Source organism: Pyxicephalus adspersus, chromosome 6 (assembly GCF_032062135.1).
Source record: "Pyxicephalus adspersus chromosome 6, UCB_Pads_2.0, whole genome shotgun sequence".
NCBI classification, from domain to species: Eukaryota; Metazoa; Chordata; class Amphibia; order Anura; family Pyxicephalidae; genus Pyxicephalus; species Pyxicephalus adspersus.
The window spans coordinates 57,307,710-57,328,763 of NC_092863.1; the positions used below are offsets into that span (position 1 = coordinate 57,307,710).

General features: G+C 36.5%; 1 protein-coding gene across 1 annotated transcript in view; it reads left to right on the forward strand.

Moving 5' to 3' along the window:
- The first annotated feature begins 4,774 nt into the window (after window positions 1–4,774).
- Window positions 4,775–21,054, forward strand: part of FBXW8 (F-box and WD repeat domain containing 8) — a 57,120-nt gene continuing 40,840 nt past the window's right edge. Inside the window, exons 1-4 of the mRNA XM_072415940.1 lie at window positions 4,775–5,205; window positions 13,204–13,308; window positions 16,579–16,743; window positions 20,880–20,968. Coding sequence (XP_072272041.1) covers window positions 4,876–5,205; window positions 13,204–13,308; window positions 16,579–16,743; window positions 20,880–20,968 — 689 coding nt within the window. The 5' untranslated portion in view covers window positions 4,775–4,875. The remainder of the gene's footprint in view (window positions 5,206–13,203; window positions 13,309–16,578; window positions 16,744–20,879; window positions 20,969–21,054) is intronic.

Here is a 21,054-nt window from a genome sequence, read left to right on the forward strand (position 1 = left end):
TATTGATAAAGCAAACCTAGCAAATTGTGTTTGTTTTTTCCTCCTAAACTAACTTTTTTTTTACACAATGACTTCATTTCAGGGACTCAAAAGTAATTAGACAATTGACTCAAAGGCTATTTCATGGGCTGGTGTGGGCAATTCCTTCGTTATGTATTATCAATTAAGCAAATAAAAGGCCTGGAGTTGATTTGAGGGGGTGCTTGTATGTGGAAGATTTTGCTGTGAACAGACAACATGCTGTCAAAGGAGCTCTCCATGCAGGTGAAACAAGCCATCCTCCGCCCCCCCCAGCGTTCTAATTCTGTCAGTTTTTTGATGCACAAAGTGATCCTATTTCTTTTGCATAGAAAGTTTTGTTTATATTGTGGGTCTGTATTCCTTAGGAATAACTCCTGGATATGATAATTATATTTATTTATTATATTATAATCATAAATTATAATATATAATTATAAATAATAATGAAATAATAGACCACAACAATGTAATTTATAAAAAAAAATAATTTATGAAAAAATGTCAAAAGGTCAGGGATAATAGTGGGCAAAATGTAAATCAGGACACTGGGCAATGATGTTTGGTGCACTAAAATATGTACTAGTGTTTATCCATGATGTGACACAGGACAGAAGCAGCCAAATGAATTCTGAGGTGTTCAGAGACATACTGTCTATTTTTATGCAATCTTTTTGTTCAACCCACTGAAATAAAGCTGAAAGTCTGCAGTTCGACTGCAGCTGAGTTGTTTCATTTAAAATTAATTGTGGTAATGTGGTATATATATATGTTTTGATATTGTCCTGATTATCTCTTTTGTTGGCACTGGAAGAACACAAAAACCAAAGAAAAAAATCAAAGACATTCCACACAAAACATAATGGCCTGGACGAAATGATTGGCACTCTGAACCTAATACTTGGTAGCACACCCTTTAAAAGAAATAAATGATGGTAATAGTTTCTGTAACAATCAATGAGTCTTTTACAATTCCATACTCTCTAGGTCGCTCAGATTTGAAGGGTTTCTTTTCCTAACTGCTGTTTTTAGATCTATCCACAGGTGCTCCATGGGATTTAGATCTGGACTCACTTCAGAACTCTCTCTAACGCTTTGTCCTAAACCATTTCTTGGTGAATTTTGAAGTATACTTGGAGTCATGGTCCTGTTTTAAGACCCACGATCTCCGTCTGAGACCCAACTTTTTGACACTGGGCACTACATTGTGCCCCAGAATACTTTACTAGTCTTCCGATTTTATATTACCATGCAAACAGTCATGTCTGCCACTGCCTGAAGCAACAAAGCAAGCCCAAAACATCAGTGAACCTCTGTGAATAGGGATTGTGTTCTTTTCTTTGAAGGCTTCTTTTTGTTTTCTGTAACCAGTCAAATAATGTGCTTTACAGAGAAGCTGTATTTTTGTCTCATCTGTCCAGAGGACAGTGGAAGCCCTCTGTGAGAATGTCTTGCGGACAGATAAGACAAACATAAAGCTTTTCAGTAACACACATTATACAAGAGTAAGAGGAATGAATGTCACCTTGCCCCGGTAGAAGGTGTACACAATCCAAGGATAGGCACATTAATGGGGCTTTCTAAAGGTTCACTTTCTAACCTTTGTGAGTGAACCTATAGTGAAAAAATAAAGGGCTGTATAATTTTACATTACCCTTTCTGTCTCCTTTTCCTTAGAAACAGCCATAGTTTTCCTTTTCAGTAAAGTGGGCTCTGTGACCAACGCACCCTTTTTTTTCCTCTGTTCAGCTAAGTAACATTTGGAACAGCTAAAGTTCTCAATATTTAATTACCAGGAATTATTTGGCTCAAATTGCTACCTACATTTAAAGTTAAATAGGGACACTAATGTCTATACTGTCAGAAAAAGTTGTTGGTTGGTCATGATGTAATTAAGTACCATTCTGATCAATGTTATTATCATATTATATCACATATTTCTAATCTTTATCTTGTGGAATTACAGATCATGATCGACAACTTTTCTTCGAGTAGACACTTTCCCTGGCACAGGTCCTGATATTTAATGCCAACTTGTGTGATCTCATATCCGAGAATATGCACTGTGGGTTTTTTTTAATCTTCCAGACTAACTGTAAGGATAATTTATTTTCTTAAATTTTAGTAGAGATATATATATTTGCCTGTTTGATGGTAAGTTATGACTGCTCATTGTATTAATTAATTCCTTTAAAAAAAAACAAATTTGGCATTTACAAAATCAGTAATAAATTTACATGAAACACTTTAGACACATCTACTGTTGAAATATATATTCTTAAAATGTATTATTATCAAAGAAGTTTTGCTGACTAGGCTAGACTAGGCACTATATGAGTCATTTTTGTAATATGGGGCCACATTCCTATAATATTTAATACAATATACTTTTCACCTAATGTGGTAGATGTGAATCAATACACTAAAGAGTAGTCCAACAGATGCATTTTTCAATGTAAAAAAGGTTATTGTTGGGTCCTCTCTCAGGCTCTCCCTGTGCTGGCACCATTTTTTGGGGGCCTTCCCATTTTTTTGTATGTAATATGTGTGGAGAACATAGGTAAACTTTGTACTGCCCCAATGGTTGTAGGGAAGGAACTGTCTCTTAATAGAGAGGGGGTGCAAGTCCGGTACTCTGGCAGCCATTTAAGGAAAAAAGGTTTGGGTGGCACATTTATGTTGATATATAATTATAGCTATGTTTTATTAGACTTGTTGATTTGACTAAAAATGTTGACATTTCATATAATTCTTTATTTTTTTGCTTAACTTCCATTTAACTGAATTTACTGCCACTTTTTATTTTATTTTCACCTAAAAAATATTTTGTACATTTGGTTTTCTTTTATTACTTTAAAAGTGTAGAATTCCATAGTCTAATCTGTTCTGTTTATTTCTTACATATTTTGATGAAAATAGGTTATTCCACTTTAGTTAATGAAGTTTCCAATCCCTTTAATAGAACAACAATACATTAATTCTCCGGTTTTAGAAACTTGTTTTTCAGATAACAATGTCTGTTCCAGTATACAAAACATAACCTGATAATATTAAGGGGATTTATTTTTGTGTTTTTTATATATTATTATAATTTATTTATATTATTTTTTATATATTGGGCCTAAATTTTTTAGGGGAACAGTGACTTTTAATGCAAGCTCGCCAGTGTAAAGCTGCCGGAGATGCGCGGCTCCGGCCGCGAGCTCTTTCAGTTGCTGAATTGCGCGACGGCGTACGATTTCGGATCGCGAATACGAATGCGTGACCGAGCTTCTGATTTTGCTTGATGAATCAGCCTCATTGTGTTGAGTTTTCCCCCTTAGATAAATAGGTTTCTGTGTTTTCTTTCTGGAAACAAGGTTCTGTTTGTTGACCATAGATCTCTGTTGCAGCCTATGGCATTTTCAACTTTCAAAATAAAGGATTTAAAGGACTGAATGTATTCTTGTACGCTTTTTTAAAGGGATGGTAAATGTGGTAATATGGTAAAAAGTAGAGTTAAATAAATATTTGGCAAAAAATAGGAAAACTATTAAAAAGAATGGCATTTTTTAGCAAATCAATTGTAATGGTAATATTTGTCATCAAATAGTGCAGTAATCTTGTTTCATGTTTAAAAAGAATAATTATCTATCTATAAACACAGTTTCTGGACTTTTAAATGGTCAAATAATTAATACAGGGACTTCCATGTTCAAATGGGAAATTTCTTTAAATCTTAACCCTCTGCTTGATTCCTCATTATTTTTTGTAATGTTTGCAGCTATTTGATTTTGATCATTTTAATATTTTTTATTATATGATCAACTGTACAGAATTGAAAAATAAACCCTAAAGGACATTCCATTTGATAACCCATGTGGCCACCAATTATTGTACAGATATCTAGTGACATTTTACAGCTGTGCGCTGTACCCCTCTGGCGCCAACAGAAGAGTATTCCAACTAATAAAAGCTAATCTGAACTCTGCTAATGCTAGATACTTTAAGCCCAAATGTGACACAGTAAAAATTAACTTTTTTTATTTTGATTACTAGCCTATTGTACAATATTAGAACACGCTGGCTTTTTTTAAGTCATAAATAATTCCCCCCTCGACCTTAGTAATCTATAATGCCTTTGATCGTAAAAAGACCCATTGATTTCACATGAAAAAAGCATTTAATGCAAACTTGTCTATTAAACCTTAAAAACTGGGATGTGCTGACAATTGCTAGATCAAGCATTATAAATATCAAAATTACTAGTCCAAATATTGCATTAAATTAGGAGCATGATGATGGAAAACATCCCTTTCTTTCCAAATATTAGATCAATTTCTTCAATTAGCTTTTTCAATTTCAGATTTTGGTTATTTTACTACATAATAGTAATGGATACCATAGTGTTTGTAACAATTTGCACTCTGATCTATCATTTAATAGGCAAAAAAAAACATTCACATAATATGGCCGTAAGGTTTACAGATGAGAAAGATGTTTTTATGATTTAAAAGACTTAAAGTATTTAGCAGATTAGATCAGGATTCAAAAGTTCATAGTACTCCATGTGAATCTCTTGCTTGGGGCAGATTCTTTTTAGGTCTTTTTGAAAAAGAATACTGTAAATTCTTGCACCTTTGAGATCAGACAGGAGGGAAAGGTGACGTCCTTTTTAGAGTTATACTACTGGTGTCAGAACGCCACACAGTGGGGAACATATTAACACATAGGAACCAATGTACAGGTCTGTATTTCCGTGTCGGACGGTTCTCATGCTTGCACCATCTCTCACAGGGGATATCGGTGGTACTGCGTTCCCCTAGCAACTAAACTTTTCCTTTGGCCGTATAATGAGGTGACAGGGTGGGTGACAGAATGGCTCTAGAGGCCTCCCTGGAAGAGTTCCGAAGGCGCTGGAGGGCAGAGATAAGCAGGGAGCCTGCAGCCCCGGCCAGGCCACTTTCAGCAAAGCGCAAGCGGTCAGAAAGCAGCCCAGAGCCCGATTACCCGAGTCAAGAAGAAGGTGTACCCTGGAAATGTCTCCCCGGGTCTCCGGACAGGGAGAGACACATAGCTGGGAGCCGCTATCTGCAGCTGGCAGAGAGTTTGCTGGAAGACAGGCCGGTCACTACACATAAAGAAGAGAGGCCAAGATCCCATGGGGGGAGAAATAGCAGCCTGGTGGAGCAGCTCATCCATGACCTGGTAATGTACAAAGAGGATATAAAGACCTCCAGCTATATCCCTGAATAATACTGCCTGTCTATAGTGTATAATATGTCATGTATACATTTTATATATATATATAGACCTCCAGCTATATCCCTGAATAATACTGCCTGTCTATAGTGTATAATATGTCATGTATACATTATATAGTTATATATAGACCTCCCGCTATATCCCTGAATAATACTGCCTGTCTATAGTGTATAATATGTCATGTATACATTATATAGTTATATATATACCTACCGCTATATCCCAGATTACTACTGCCTGTGTATAGTGTATATGTAATGTGTACAATATAAGGAGATATATAGCCCTACCTCTATATCCCTCATTGGTAAATCCTGGTGGTAAATCTTCCAAAACCTGATCAAAGCAGCTGATGAGCTCACACGTGAGCTTGTGTATTAAATAGCTTTACAGCAAGTGAAGGGAAGACAAATGTCTATTTCAGCCCGGTGAGAAAGTTGTGGAACTACAAGTGTCAGGCTAAAGAACAACACCCAAGGTCTGTTAATCAAAAGTTATTACATATCTTATTGGATTCATGCGATGATACCTAGAAACAGTCCTTAGATCACATGATAGGGAGAAAAAGCTGATCACTCTGTATGAGCCTTTAGAGATATTGCTGTCACTGCTGTATTCTATGGTATCTCTAGCTTACAATTTTAACCTACTGTAACAAGATTTTCACATAACCGATTTCAGCCAATTAGTGGTTAAACCTCCTCATTGGCATAGATTGTGAGTATAATGCATTAATGGGCGTGATCTAAAACCTGAACCTGCCAGGTTAATAGCAACTATAATTGTATCATTATTATCCAGTATTTATATAGCGCCGACATATTACACAGCGCTTTACAATGTCCATAGTCATGTCACTAACTGTCCCTCAAAGGGGTTTACAATCTAATGTCCCTACTATAGTCATTTGTCATTACAACAGTCTAAGGACAATTTTTGAGGGAAAGCTGATCAACCTAAATGCGTGTTTTTGGGATGTGGGAGGAAACCCGTGCAAACTCCTTGCAGATAGAGTCCTAGCCGGGATTCAAACCTGCAAAGGCCAGAGATCTAACCACTAAGCCAACCATGCTGTCCCATTGTAAAGGATCACTGAGGCCCAGACAGGGTAGAAAAACAGGAGTGTTTACATCCATAATAAATAGTTCTTTAGGAAGAGGCATTAAGAGAGATATGATCACCTTGTTAATATATAAATGGTCCATATAGTGAAATTTGTGATACTCACTTTAAGGTCTTTGCAAAGGACAATGGGTCACTATTGTGTCTACAGGAAACTATTTTTAACCTCTGCTTATAGAAAAGCTTCTTGATCTTGGGAATATCCATTTGCCTTAGGTGGTGATGAGCAAACTAGATGATGAATGTAGAAAATGCTTCAGGATCAGCTGTAGGTATGGGGTTCCAAATATGCTTGGTTTTTAATATATTTATATGTTTTCACTTTACAATCAACCATATGCAGGAGAAATAACAAGAATAAAATGTTTGCTTGAACAAGATTGGATGGTTGAAGTCAGAAAAACTTCCTCGTTCACAAAAAAAATAATTTCTAGAGAGAAAATGGCCTATGCTGTGGGGAAAGTTCTAATGGTTTCAGTTATCCTATAAGGTACAAGCAAAATTGTGTTTGGTTAACATTTCCTTGCACATGATTGACCATCCTTTGCAAAGTTATTTTGTACTTTTCTGAACCTTGTTCAAGTGAACACATTTTTCACCTTTTAATAAATAAGGGTCACTGCATTTTTCGGGTAGAGGGAGGGTGCGGTAACCTGGTGGGAGATAAATTGGTCCACAGATTTTGTTAGCTCTGTTTGCTTATTTCGAAACACTAAAAGACTTTCCAGCTCAGCAGCACAGCATTAATGTTCAGCACCCCACCTGCTACCACTGCACCAACACACAGCCAGAAATCTTTTATTATATTTGGCTAGAATTCTTCTTTAAAGCACTTATGTCCATGTTAGGGAGATTCCCTGTTTCCTGGCTATGTGGTATTTGTTTGATGTTGTGAGATGATGATTTTAGCGCCGGATTTCTAACCATCTAGTTTTCTGTACTGAAACTAGTGACTAGACCTATTCCTTGATTTACTTTTCCAGCAAATAAAAGAAAAAATGATATATATTTATAGTTTTAAACACCCAAAACACACGTTTATCAGCTGCACTTCATGCAGATCTGAGTTATGAAGATCATGTTGGCCTCATTTGTTTATTTCAAAGCAGAACAAAAAAATTATATAGATATGTATTTACTTACCATTGGTATCTCTATATCCGAGAAGGTCCTGTGCCTGGCAACTGTTTAAAAATGCTAATTGGAACATCGCTAGACTTTGTGGAAATAGCTTTTCAGCTTGAAGTACAGCCATGAAAATTACACATTACAGAATTTGTTGACTTTTAGATATATTTGAACAAGAAAGTATGAGATTTTCATTCAGTTCCTACAGATAAAAGTGTTATACATTATTTAAAGAAAATTATTCATATCAGTCATTTATTCATGTCAAATATCAATAGATGCTTTGGTGTACTGTGGTAAAACTAAAGTACAACCTTGGCATCAGAAACTGGCATTACCTTCTGTAGCAGAAACTATTCTTGTATGCCGTTAATGTTCCCACCAGTCTCCAACATTGGAATGAAGAGCCCTTTTGTTTTTGGTATATCACCATCAGACATCCATAGCAAGAAAAACACTGCACCCCACATATCAAAGATTTAAATAGGCTTTCACCTAAATACTTTCTAAGAGGGTTCTAATCAATGCCTTTGGGGTCGGGCCCATGGCGTCCTGCTTTTACGGTAGTAATATTTATAATAGTGTCCTCAATCATCCTGATTGATTGACGCTAGGCATCATTTAACCCAGAAGTCTTAAGACATCTTGTGGTGAAGAAGATGAACTGCAGGACACAGGATTGTAGCTAACATATCCTTATTTTTCTTTAACATCGGCTGGGGTAGGCAACTAAAAACATTAATCAGGAGAAATAGGGTTTGTGAATTAGGTGTTCAGATCTCAATGTATAAATTATCAGGTAGGTACTTCAGCTTTCCCTGATTAAATCATTTTCCCATATATTTGGTATGTGTAATTCGTAGCACTGCTTCATGACTAAGTTCCATAGACTGCAGTCTATTGTAGTTTCTATAGTAGTCTATTTAGTATTTGGTTAACTTAAATTTCCACTTTGCTTTCACAATACATTTTGTAAAATATATTTTCAATAAAAGGTATCTGAGGTTTCTGCTAATCACTGTTCTTTAATAGACATATAGTTGTACACAATGGCATTCTGTGGTTGGTACACTACAGCCATTGCTAATTTATATCCAGAAAATGTAAGAAAATCATAAAGGTATATGAAGGGAAAATATATTCACCTTTCCCTTCTATACTCATTCATTTTAGATCCACCCTTCAGGGTGAACTAGAATGATCCAAAGTAAACAGGGATGGGTGTAGAGTCTACCCTACGCACACCTCTGTTATGGAACCTCTAAAGACTTTTTTCTCTGGGCACAGAGCCTACAGAGTTACATGAAGAACACACTGACAAAGCTGGTAATACAATTATATACAACCTGATTATGGGCATATACTGACAGGGTTTTTCCATATTAGATTACATTGGTCAATAGGAATGCAAATGCAGGCTGATGGAGCTAAGGAGGTCAACTGCAGGTCAAACACATCTGTCGGTGCATGATAAATGGTCCCAGAAGCTTCTCAAACTGATGTCAAATGGAAGTGAAAACTATGAAGTATGCATATTTCCTAAAACGTTGTGTAATGTGTTAATTAAAAATCTATTACAATGATATGATCTCACATCTGCTTTTATTGCTGAAATCTCAAAGAAATACACATTTACTCATATCAATCTTTGTGTGCAGCTTGAACCCTGTTGTAAAGGTAAATTGTGGTCAGCATTCTCATTGTGTGTGTATGTTTTGGAGCAACATATGTTCAATGCATGCATTTTTTTTTCCAGGGAAGGCTTATTTGTTGCTGCATATTCTATAGGAACAGATTTCTATATGTCAGATTTCCAGGGAATTAAGCTTGGCTTAGAGCACCAACAATGATATCATAGGGCTTATTAATATGCTGTCACTTTGCTGATTGCCGCAAAGTGAAAACCACTTACATGTAAAAATATTGCTGCATGACACTTACAAATGTGTCCCGGGGTGTCTTACCTTGGAATACTAAGATATTGTACAAGCTGGCATTGAGTGTAAGTGGCCAAACATGGGCAAATTCTAACATATGAAATAACTGGCCAACATTTATGTGCAGAAACTTCCTGATCAGAGCAGAACCATTTTATACATCCTAGAGAAATGTTTTTATAGCATTGCAAAGCTCCTCATAATTTTAATGGCATTTCTATAAAATGAATACAAAATATATAGATGTCGCATTGCTCATATAACTTAGCAAGTCTTTGCTTATCTTTGGGGTTTTAAGTCTTGCCTGAAAATTGTCGATGAGTGGAAATGAAGCCGTCAAGAACCTGTAGCAATTGATGGACATTATTGTTGTATAGCATTCATTGTATGGATCCCAGTTTTGATTCTTTCAAACAAAAGCCCAACTTGAAAGGGAAAAAAGAAGAAACATTTCTATTTGACAGATAGCATAACTCACAAATTCATTAAACCATGTATCAGTTTAATCCCTTTTGTTTAAATTTAAGTATTGTAAATGTTATTTAATAAAACCTTCAATGCATCAGCAATAAAAGTAATTTTTATTATCCGCTATATATTTTTTTTCATAATATCATTACCTTGGCTCGTACTTTGTGCAGATTTCCTGAAAAGAGCCTAAAATGTGACTTTCCAATGAGCCACATCATTAAGTAGAGTCTAAAATTAATATTTTAATGTTTGTCTGTGTGTTCTTAATTGGCCTGGCAATACTAAGGAGTTGTTTAGCCAAAGTCTGAAGCTAGCAGTGGAGAAGCTTTGTAATCGCCAAGTCAACAGGCTTTGATTACATAAATTAAGCAGTTAATTTGAGCCTGCTCCCATTTGCTTTAAATGGATAACAAACGTCTGTGCTTAGCTCCGGCTGCATGGAGAGCTCGCTTGCTGTGCTCAAATAGCAGATCCTAAAAACAAAGCAGCCAAACTGGTTCCTCATTTCATACTAATTTATGGGTCTTGTGGTCGGTCATCCCTTTGTTTCAAGCCACATGTAATTCATAGGGACAACAGAGTGCAGTATAACGGCACCAAACTAAATTGGTAGCACAGCTAACCCCCCCAGTGGCATTTGCCAGCTTGTATTCTGATTGTCAGAGATTTGGGAGCTACATCAAAGTTTTGGATAATTATTCTGTACTGCCGTGAAAAAACCCATGGTGAATAAAATAAAGTTGCTATTAACCGTTTTTAGTAGATACATTTAAACAGATAATAAAAGCAAAATCTGCATATGATATATGCACAACTGATGTACCGTTGTCACTTTTTGTTTGAACTTGTTTCTATGTACGCTAGATTTTTCATCACGAAAGAAGTAACAATAATCGGATTTTATAATACTGTGTTTTTGTGTTCATACTCAACCTGACTGGACTGTTAAATTTTGGATTACAGCTAGCATGCACAAACCAGTAAATTCTAGAAGATTATGTACTAGGCTGGAATCAGTGGTGAAATACGCTTGTTTTACAGATTAATATGAAGCTTTGAATAATGCTAGGTTTATTCTGATGCAGCGAAAAGCCAGACATTTGGCTGATCTCCAAATGACCACTTAGTGCTTTGTAGATACAGCAGTCTGTTCAATTTAACCAAATTTTTGTTCTTCAGAGCTTTTTTAGGTGTAAACCTTCACTCTTAATTGGGATTTAAAAATAAATGACTTTTTTATTTTTTTTGCACTAATAAATTGAGGTTCCACCATGTTAGTAAGTGTAGGGTTGAGATTCTTACCTCAGGAAAATATGTTGCCCTCCATAGGTTCGAACCAAATGCAAAATAAGTTTAAAAAATCCTTCTGGAATTGCTGGGCTTCATTGTATTGCTGTTATGTGATGGGTTCTAATAAGATAGTATATTGACCAGAAGATCAGGAACTCATATTGACACCAGGACACCATCAGGTTACAGTATAATTAATTGGTGGTGTCCAGCCTTGATGAGAAAACATTTACGACCCCTCCTCAAAGGTTTCATGTATAATATTGATGCAGAAATAACCCAAGCCCATTAAAGGCATGCTCAAACACAATTTTAGCATGTCCCTTAGATCCTAGAGACAAACTGATGTGTGGATTGTTTATCTTTGCCCAAGGTCACTGCAGCTGTCTGAGAATTCAGGATCCCATAACATGGTAGCAATAGTAACTATTTAATTACCTAATTGCATTGTATATGTGTGGTACTTCAGTCAGTGCGCTTCATTATGGTTGCCTTTACTACAGGTTGACAATCAAAAATCAGGCAACCTCCGGACCTGAGGAGTGCCGGATTTTCGAAAATTCCGTATTTTTTTTTTAATACTTACCTCCACACACAGGCCAGCCTTCCTCTCGCAGCACTGGCGGACATCTGACACAGTTCCAGGGAGCAGGCAGCAGGGACGTCTCAATGTGTATTTAGTGCAGCAAGCAAGATCTAACAGCTGTTTTTGCAGAACAGCGCCATCAAAACATTAGTGGCCAAACATTGTACTACAGCCCCTGTATTGAAAATGCGATCCAAAATTCAGTCCTGAAAACTGAAAGAACCGGATTATCGATGGCCGTATTTTTGATTGTCAACCTGTACTGGTAAAACACAGAGATAAAACTTCTTCTTTACGTTGCACTCCCTGTGGCTTCTTCCAACTGGCTCTGCAGTGGCAATCATGGCTTTAGCTATACAGCAGCAAAGCTAGTTTAAACCTCAGTGGACAAAATATAGTCTTCAGTAGCCAAAATATATACAAGAGCATGCTCACCCCCTCCCCACCCAGAAACACTAAAAAACCAAATGCTTGGGTTTGTTTAAAAACCTCTGGGTTCCATTTTCAGCTAGAAAATGTCATTGTTTCATGTATGTCACATGGCCCTTGTTTATTTTACTGTTATTCTAAACTTTGATATTTGACATGGTTATGTTGGATTACTAAACCATAAATGAGGAATGACCGTTTCAGAATTTTAGTTTTCCAGTCAGGCTTAGCAGTAGTGCATGTTTGTGGCTTAAAACAACATAAAAAGTATCAAAAATTCAGTCTTGTTAACTTCCAGCAGGTTTCATACCAGGTCATAGTATCAACCTGGGAACATTTAAAAAAAAAATAAACGGGATCAACAGCTTCATTAGGCCCAGGACCTGTGTTAGTTGCAGCAGATATCCAGTTAGTGTTGCTGACAGTACCAAAACTTAGGTTATGTCTCATTGCAATACAGACTCACTTTCTGCAGAGACTACTTTGGGTGTACTTTCACTGAGTATGGTTATTGTGGATGGTTCTGGTTAATATTTAGACCTTCTCCTGTGTTTTGTTATGTAGAATGGAAAGAGGGGGTATGTTAGTGAGTGCAAAAGTTTAATAAACTGTAATGACAGGATTGAGAATCCCAAACAAATCTCACATAGCCTACATTTCAAACTAATACACATTTACTCATATCGCACAACCTTTATGTGTTTACTTTGCTTTGTCTAAAATCTAAGAAGGAGTAGGTAATGCTACACTTTACATGAGTTCACCCCACCTAACCCTGTCAGGTGAGCATAGGTGTGTATTCATGCAAAGAAACCACAGTGACACAGGAAAAGTCATACAATCTTTATATCTTAAATGAAAACCTTTTGCCAGTCAACACTCCATGTACTCATTTGTAAATAATGATTTTGTGAAATGACCTCTATTCTGTTATTTCTTGTTAGATTATTAATATTCTAGTTTGAACTTTTTCAACAGAACGAAATAAATGAAATCCCTTTCTTTGATGTTCAACTGCCGTATGAAATTGCCTTAAAAATCTTTCACTACCTGGATAGACAAGAGCTTGGAAGATGTGCACAGGTATCTATCTATTATAAAGTATAAGTGGAGCTATCCTGTCTTCTATTGTGTGTGTGCAAATAACCATCAGTTATCAAAAATCACTCATTAATTAGATTGTCTGGTATTCCCTCCACTGGGATGGTGTGATAGGCTTTTCATGAATGGTTGGAAATAAATGAATCTCTGTTAGGTTTCTGATACCTGTCACCTGGACAGAAAGTGAGGGAAAATCTACTCAATGTGAATTCATTCAGCAATAAAACCTTGCAGAGCTTTTAAACCTTCCCTGCTCTGGTAAAATATATGTTTGGATTGTGTCCCTTGCTCCCATTTAGGTGAAAGTGCTGTAAAGCCTTATGTGAAAACGTATAGTTTTTTCTGTAGGGTGAATTTTGTGCCAAAGTGCTGGTTACACAGTTTCTGTCTGTGATCACATTTAAATGTGTAAAGGGTGGATGTATCATTCCCATCATATCACTGCCAGCAGGGACCACTGTGATCAATATCTGAATGAGGAAGTATCTTCTGAGGGCCACCATCTCAACATATCCTAGTACCTACCTACCTAAAAGGACAAATGTTCAGTTCTCTAAAGAAAACACACAAGAGTGAAAAGCCTTAAAACATTCATGCAGTATAGTTGGGACCTCTGTTTAATTTCTATTCTAGCAATTCCTTTTTGGGAGTGAGATTTACCCTCACTGCTGTGGTTGTGACTTGCTCTCTGGGACAGTAGGTTGGCAATAGGACTAATGTAATGTAATGTAAAAAAAGTTATTAGAAGACCAAAACTTTTCTCGTTTGACTTTTTACAGTTATGTCCATAAATATTTGGACAGAGACAACTTTTGTCTAATTTTGGTTCTGTACATTACCACAATGAATTTTAAATGAAACAACTCAGCAATAGGACTAAAGTACCTAAACTCAATAAACTAAAAAAAGTCCCCAAGAGGTAGTACATATTACTTCATCAGTGGTCATCTAATGACACAAGAGGATCCCCCCTGTTCACAGAAGTCTGCCAAGAAGTAATGAAGTGTACCTATGTTCCTACAATTTAGTAAATACTGGTTTCCCATAAGGGCTTTTTAGTCCTTTTGTACAGTTAAGTCCATAAATATTGGTTTCATCTGTCCAAAGAATGTTTTTATAGAACTGTGCTGGCTTTTTTTAGATGTTTTGGAGCCAAGCTAGCCTTTCTATTTTTGAGGCTTATGAGTGCACCCTCTGTATTTACTTTAATGCAGTCTTCTGTTCATGGTAGACTTGGATATCGATACGCTTACTTCCTGGAGAGTGTTGTTCATCTGGTTGGCTGTTGTGAAGGGGTTTCTCTTGACCATGGAAATGATTCTGCGATCATCCACCACTGTTGTCTTCAAAATAAGAAAAAAGTTGTCTGTCCAAATATTTATGGACTTAACTGTACAAAAGGACTGAAAAGTCCTTATGGGAAACCAGTATTTACTAAATTGTAGGAACATTAGGTACACTTCATTACTTCTTGGCAGACTTCTGTGAACAGGGGGGATCCTCTTCTGTCATTAGATGACCACTGATGAAGTAATATGTACTACCTCCCTAAAACAAATTCTGCTCAAAATGGAAGAAAATTTGCCAAATGAAAAGCTAACCTGTCTTTAGTCCCCACCCCACCTCAAAGATGTATTTATTTGTTATATTAAGTAATGACAAAATTATCCCTAAATAAATAGGCCCAAACTGGAAATGTAAACCTTCTCTGGTCTATGAACTGAAATGGTTAATTATAAAATACTTTTTATGTAAGATTTTTAGATGAAAAAATTTTGTTTTTGTCAAATTTATGTTTTTTTTATATAATAAAGCCTTATATGAACCTGAAGTGTCTCAGAAAGCTGATAAAGCTGACTGGATGCCAGTGGCTTCTTTTTACAGTGTACGCACATCAAGTCTCTATGGTGCCATGAACTGAAATGCTGGAGGAGGTTTATTAGAAGCTTCTTACAGCTGAGCCTTGCATACTAAGGCTCTTTCTGGGTAGCTCCCTGCCAATTCATGTGCATTAAGTTATAACCAACATACATCAGGGTTTTTGTTGGTTAACTGCTATGCCCAAACTGATTTCTTTCAGCTTCTCGGAAAGATTATGTAATGGTTATTATGTCCATTCCCTTTAGTGGTTTATTGGCTTGATTAAAAATCTATAAAATTTACGAGTAGCTGAAACTTTGCTGTGTTGGTGCTCAGTTTCTGGTTGCTGTTTAACAAAGCCAAGTTTGCAGTGTTGTGTGTTGAAGAACATGAAAAATGGGCAGTACTCTGTTTTTTTACTGCTGATTTAGTTGTATTTTGTTTGCAGGATGATCTGTCTGAGCAGGCAGGTCTTCTAATAAAGTCTTGTGACCAGTGTCCAGGTAGCTTGTGCTCTCAGGAATGCAGGATAATTGGTATATTGTAAATTAATTGTATGTTGTGTAATCCAACTATATGGTTGTTCAGAAGTGTTTCTGATAATGGTGGTGGTCTGTCACACTGGGAAACTGCAGGAGAGATTCTCTCCTGCAGTCCTGAACAATCTCAAAGTACTTTATAGACACTTCATATTTTCACTATGGTAGCATTATACAATAGCCATGCTTTTTATGCTTTACCAGATCTGGCAAAATATTTAGGACTGTTGAATTGGCATTCTGACACATAGAAATACCACTTGCATGTCCACATCAGTGCCATTTAGTATGATAGTGAATATCTTTTGTCCCTGACAATCAAGCACATCCCAGTTATGGGTTATGGCCTAAAATAACGAGCCTGATCTATTAAAGCCCTTCAAGACATGGGAGAACCTGAGTAATCCAGCAAACCTGAAGTGGATTACTTAAGAAAATTTGCTATTATTATGTCAACTAGAAAATAGAGAAACAAACAGAAACAGGCATTGCAGGGATGCTTGTTTTTTCTGCTTTTTCATAGACCTTTGCAGGGACAGAAGCATCCTGAAACTGTTGTTCTAAGCATAGCATTTATTGTTCAAGTACCCTTAAGATGGCACATATTGTAGAGAGATCTCCAGAGGGTGTTTGGAATCCATTTCTGACTTGTATTCAAAACCAGCTTTGTGGGCTCTGAACTAAGTGACTTAATCTCTTTGTTTCATGGACTAGAAAGAAGGATGAACACTCTCTGGAACAAAAACCAGCTCCTAATATGTGCTTTATTGGGCTCTGCCATGCAGTCAGAATAAGCCAACTTTTTAGTTTTTTTTTCTCTTTAACCTCACCATGTTTTATCTCAATGTTTTAGGTAAGCAAATCGTGGAAGGTGCTTGCTGAAGATGAGATCTTGTGGTATCGTATTTGCCAAATGGAAGGGTTCCTGACGGACAGTGAAGTTACAGCGTGCACATCTTGGAAGGAAAGTCTAAAAGAGAGGCGCAGTCAGGAGAGCCTGCTGAGGACAAACTGGAAGGTATCATACCCCACACTGTGTGCTCAATGCTGTAACAGCTTTACATGCTCGAAACAAATATCTTGCTGAGCCATACTGCCTTCCCTGCTGAGATCAACAGATTAAATAAGCCACTTGGTAAAATAAACAGTTTACTTCATAGTTTTACTTTGTAAGTCCCGTAAATCCAAAATTAGTAAAAATAAATTAGCTGAATAGGAATTATTAGAATTAACTGAATTAATTAAATTACTTGTAAAATTATATTGTTCTGTAAAATGTTTTATTTCATATAATATTTTTTACCTACTTTATCAGGTTGTTTATGTGAAGGCCGCCGACTGTACACACGCCAGAGAAAAATCTGACGTGTGTACGCAGCTTTAGTCTTTTTCCTACTGTTGTTTACTTTTGTGGAATACATGATCATTTTGCTGGGGAACTGTAATGAACAGTTACATGGTTATTCTTGAATTAATTTGCCTAAAGTGGCAAGGTAATTAATTTGCCACCAAAGCAATTTTGATGTACATTTTGTACACTCTTTTCTTTCCTATTCAGTTATTATTCTAAAAATTGTTGTAGTTTGACATTTGTCACTCTCTACCTGGTGCAAATATAATCTAAATCTTTACCTATTTCTAGGATGAATAGAAACATTTTTAAAACATAAACTAAATTTACAATATTTGCTCTAGCAAAGAATGCCAATCCTAGGAAACAACTGTGTTTAGAAGCACTGATTTTTCAAGCGGGGAGTGAAGTTTGCAGGTGGACTGTTAAAATAACAAAGACTACACATTCTTTTTTAAGAGGCTTTTACTTTTTTGGTTAAAGTAAGGAAATTGGCCTGATTTATTAAAGCTCTCCAAAACTAGTGAAGATAAAACTATCATGAATAAACATGGGGGATCCAGCAAACCTGGAAAAGAATTCTTAAAAAATGCTATTTGCTATTTGCTATTAGATGGCAAATGTTTTTAATCCATTCTAGTTTTACTGGTGTACCTGATTATTTATCTTTTATTTATAACCCCAACATATTACACAGTTCTTTACAAAGTCCAAACTCATTTCACTATCTATCCTTTAAAGGGAATCACAATCTAATTCTTCTACCATAGTCACCAACACAGTCCAAACAAACTCCTTGCAGATAGTGTTTGGCTGATATTCGAACCTGGGACCCAGCTCTACAAAGGCCAGACTGCTAACCACTGGGACAACTGGGCTGCCCATGATAGTCTATCCTCCCCAGCCGTGGAGAGCTTTAATAAATCTGACCCGATATCTCAATTATACCTCTACGACCATGAAAACAGAAGGGGAAACCTGCAGCCTCCTTGGATACATACACCACAGGCATATTTTTCATTGTGTGAGGGTTCAGGTATACTTTAAATCCTATATAGGTTACTTCGAAAAGATACCCAAGATCTTGTTACATGTTCATCGTGGGTGACTCCTTTAGGCACATGCCATACAGCTTCTTCTTTTTGATGTATCTCAAAATAGTTTCATAACAGTTATAAAGATATGAAGATTTTGATACTTTAATAAGATAAATATAATACATTTATTGACTTGCTGTTAATTGGCAAATTTCATTCTACCTCCTCTCTATCTGTAATGTCCACATTCCTTCTGTTTTTAAGTTCCTTTGTGAGTTTGTTATTGTGGCTCATATCTGAACTAAATTTGTTTTTGTTTTAGTTTACCAATTAAGTACAGGCATAGGCTACATGTAGTTTGGGAATCAGCCTCAAAAAAGGGACATATGTCGACTCCCTTACAAGCTGTGTATGTCGGCTTACACGTTTAAATATACAAATGAGCTTTCTTTCCTTAATGATGTAAAATATTCTGGGGACCGGTCAAGTTATGTCCCCATCCAGGGCACCGTCTCATCAAACTTTTAAAATGAGCTAACAAATGCACTCTATACAACATATTTCACACCCACAGGGACCTTCAGAATTTGGCAGACGCTAACACATGTTCTGCATAATGTGATTTTGTTCCCAATGAAGCATTAAGCAGATCCCACATCAAGTGTTGCCAATTTCTAGCCCCTCCCCGGAGACATGTGATGTATTAGTGAGAATTTATTAATATTTCATTAAAATTTTATGAAGGCTTCATTTTATTCTGACTTTTATCAGGATCACTCTAAGAAATATTTTTAAGTTTGGGACTAACTTGTTGGGAATTGTTCGGTTCAGAAATGGAATTGAGAGATCCCTTAATGGTGTAATGTTCACATATGTTTTAACAGCAGGTTGGATAGCTTGTTTGTAACTTGTGAAGCCTGCATCAAGTCTCCACGGATATAAAAAAGATTATGGAAAGTTGAATTCTGAAATCAATTATTTCAATTAAATTGATTATGCAAGCAATGCAGGATCTGCCTGTGTTTGTAGCATCTGGTTATTTCTAGTTATGGCAGAATCTTTTCCAGATCTCTCTTTTGCCTAAACTATTCTGAGGACCAGTCCATTTTTATCAGCATCACTTTCATTTCCATTTTAGATGGGTATCTTCCACTATTCAGAATATAGCTAAAATTGAACTTATTTTAATTGAACATATTCTTGTTTGTGATAGTTTTGTTTTGATTGTTACTGAGTGCATAATTAAAAAAAAATTGACAAATAGATTTGCAATTTTCAGCTGTTTACCTGTTACGAATGCTGGAACACTGAACTCATAACTCTTCCGCAGGTCAAGCATTATGTAAGTGACTGCAGACAAGTTTAGCACATCATCCCAACAATGAAAGTTACAGAAGGCATGTGGCATGGTCTGCCGAAAATGAGCATGATCACTACAGCTTACAATAAGGTCCAGAAGGATCTAGAAGAAAACAATAGTCCTCGGCGGGCGCAGGAGGGGAGTTGGAGAACAATAATGCCCAGCAAGATATAGGGGGAGGGGGAAGTGGCCTACAGGGGAGCTGGAGGAAAACACTAGTAGTCCACATAGGGATGTTGGAGAACAAGAATACCCAATACTTCCCAGCAGTAAAGGGGGGAAGAGGGTAGTGCCTAGTAGAAAGTGTGAGAGAACAAGGGTGACTAGTATTGGGGTAAGTATTGGTGTCTGTGGAAATTGTACTCATTTTGCTCTGAAGTTTGTCACACACTCTGTTGGACAGGGGATTATTTCGCACAAAACTAAGGTTGTACACAGGAACAGTTCTGACCCCCCTAAGCTATGAGATATTGAAATCCTGGAACAGACTCACCACATTTAGGACAGTTGGATAATATGGCTTAGAAAATGTCTCTGCCAAGAACCATACTTACATTTTTCTGGTTTTGCAAGACACCTCCTAAATGAGTTTATGTATAAGGTAGAATTTACATGCCCCAAACAAGAAGCAGGAATAGTGAAGGCTTCAGAAAAAAAAAAAAAAAAATTTGGACTTCATCTGATTTGTATTCTGCTTTCCAAAGATTGCTGTCTGAATTTACATGTAATAGACACTAGGCACATGCAAAGGGCTTTCTTTTGTCAGATTGTGTTCTCCAGAGATTGCATAAGCAACCTTCCAACAAAGAATTCTCGATTTTACTTCTGGCAGTATTAACATTAAATGAGACTGGTACATGCACCATTCACTATCATCGTTCTCTGTGTGCAGTTACAACATTGCCTGCAGACAAGGTAAATGTAAACAGATCACTGATCTACCTTGGCCTGTGATATCTACCCAAAATATAGAAAAAGAAAAGTTAAATGTTGTATTTGTAAGATTTTCTGGTATTCATAAATTTAGTAAAACAATAAGGTATTTACCAGTAGAATTATCCCTAAACTGAAGTGCTACATTCTATTTCTTATCATTATTACAAATCGCACCAAAAGGTTTACCCACCTTTAATTACAACCTGTAGGTCATGTTATGTTTTTGAGCTTTATTTGTGTTCTCTCTACAGATATGAACGATAATAGTGGATAATGGATAACGTAAACTGTGTGACACCATGTGATCTGATGCATGTTTACATGCCAGGAAAAATATTCATACCTCTAGACTAGACATTTTAAAAGTCCTAGCATGTCCTAAAGAAATAAAAGAAGAGTTGTAGCTGTAAGCAAGTGATACTGTTTCGTGAAGAAAACTCTTTGTAGAACTATTGCCTTTTATGTTTCAGAATCGCATCGGTGCAGTGAGCCAGCTGCATTATGAACTGGGGAAGGTGCTGTGTGATGTTTATACATCTGATGGAGTTGTCCTAGCGGGGTAAGATCAAAAATTGACTGAAAAGTAAAGAGACTGTTAAGACATCTATCATGATGAAAGCACAATGGCTTGTTTTTTTTTTTTTT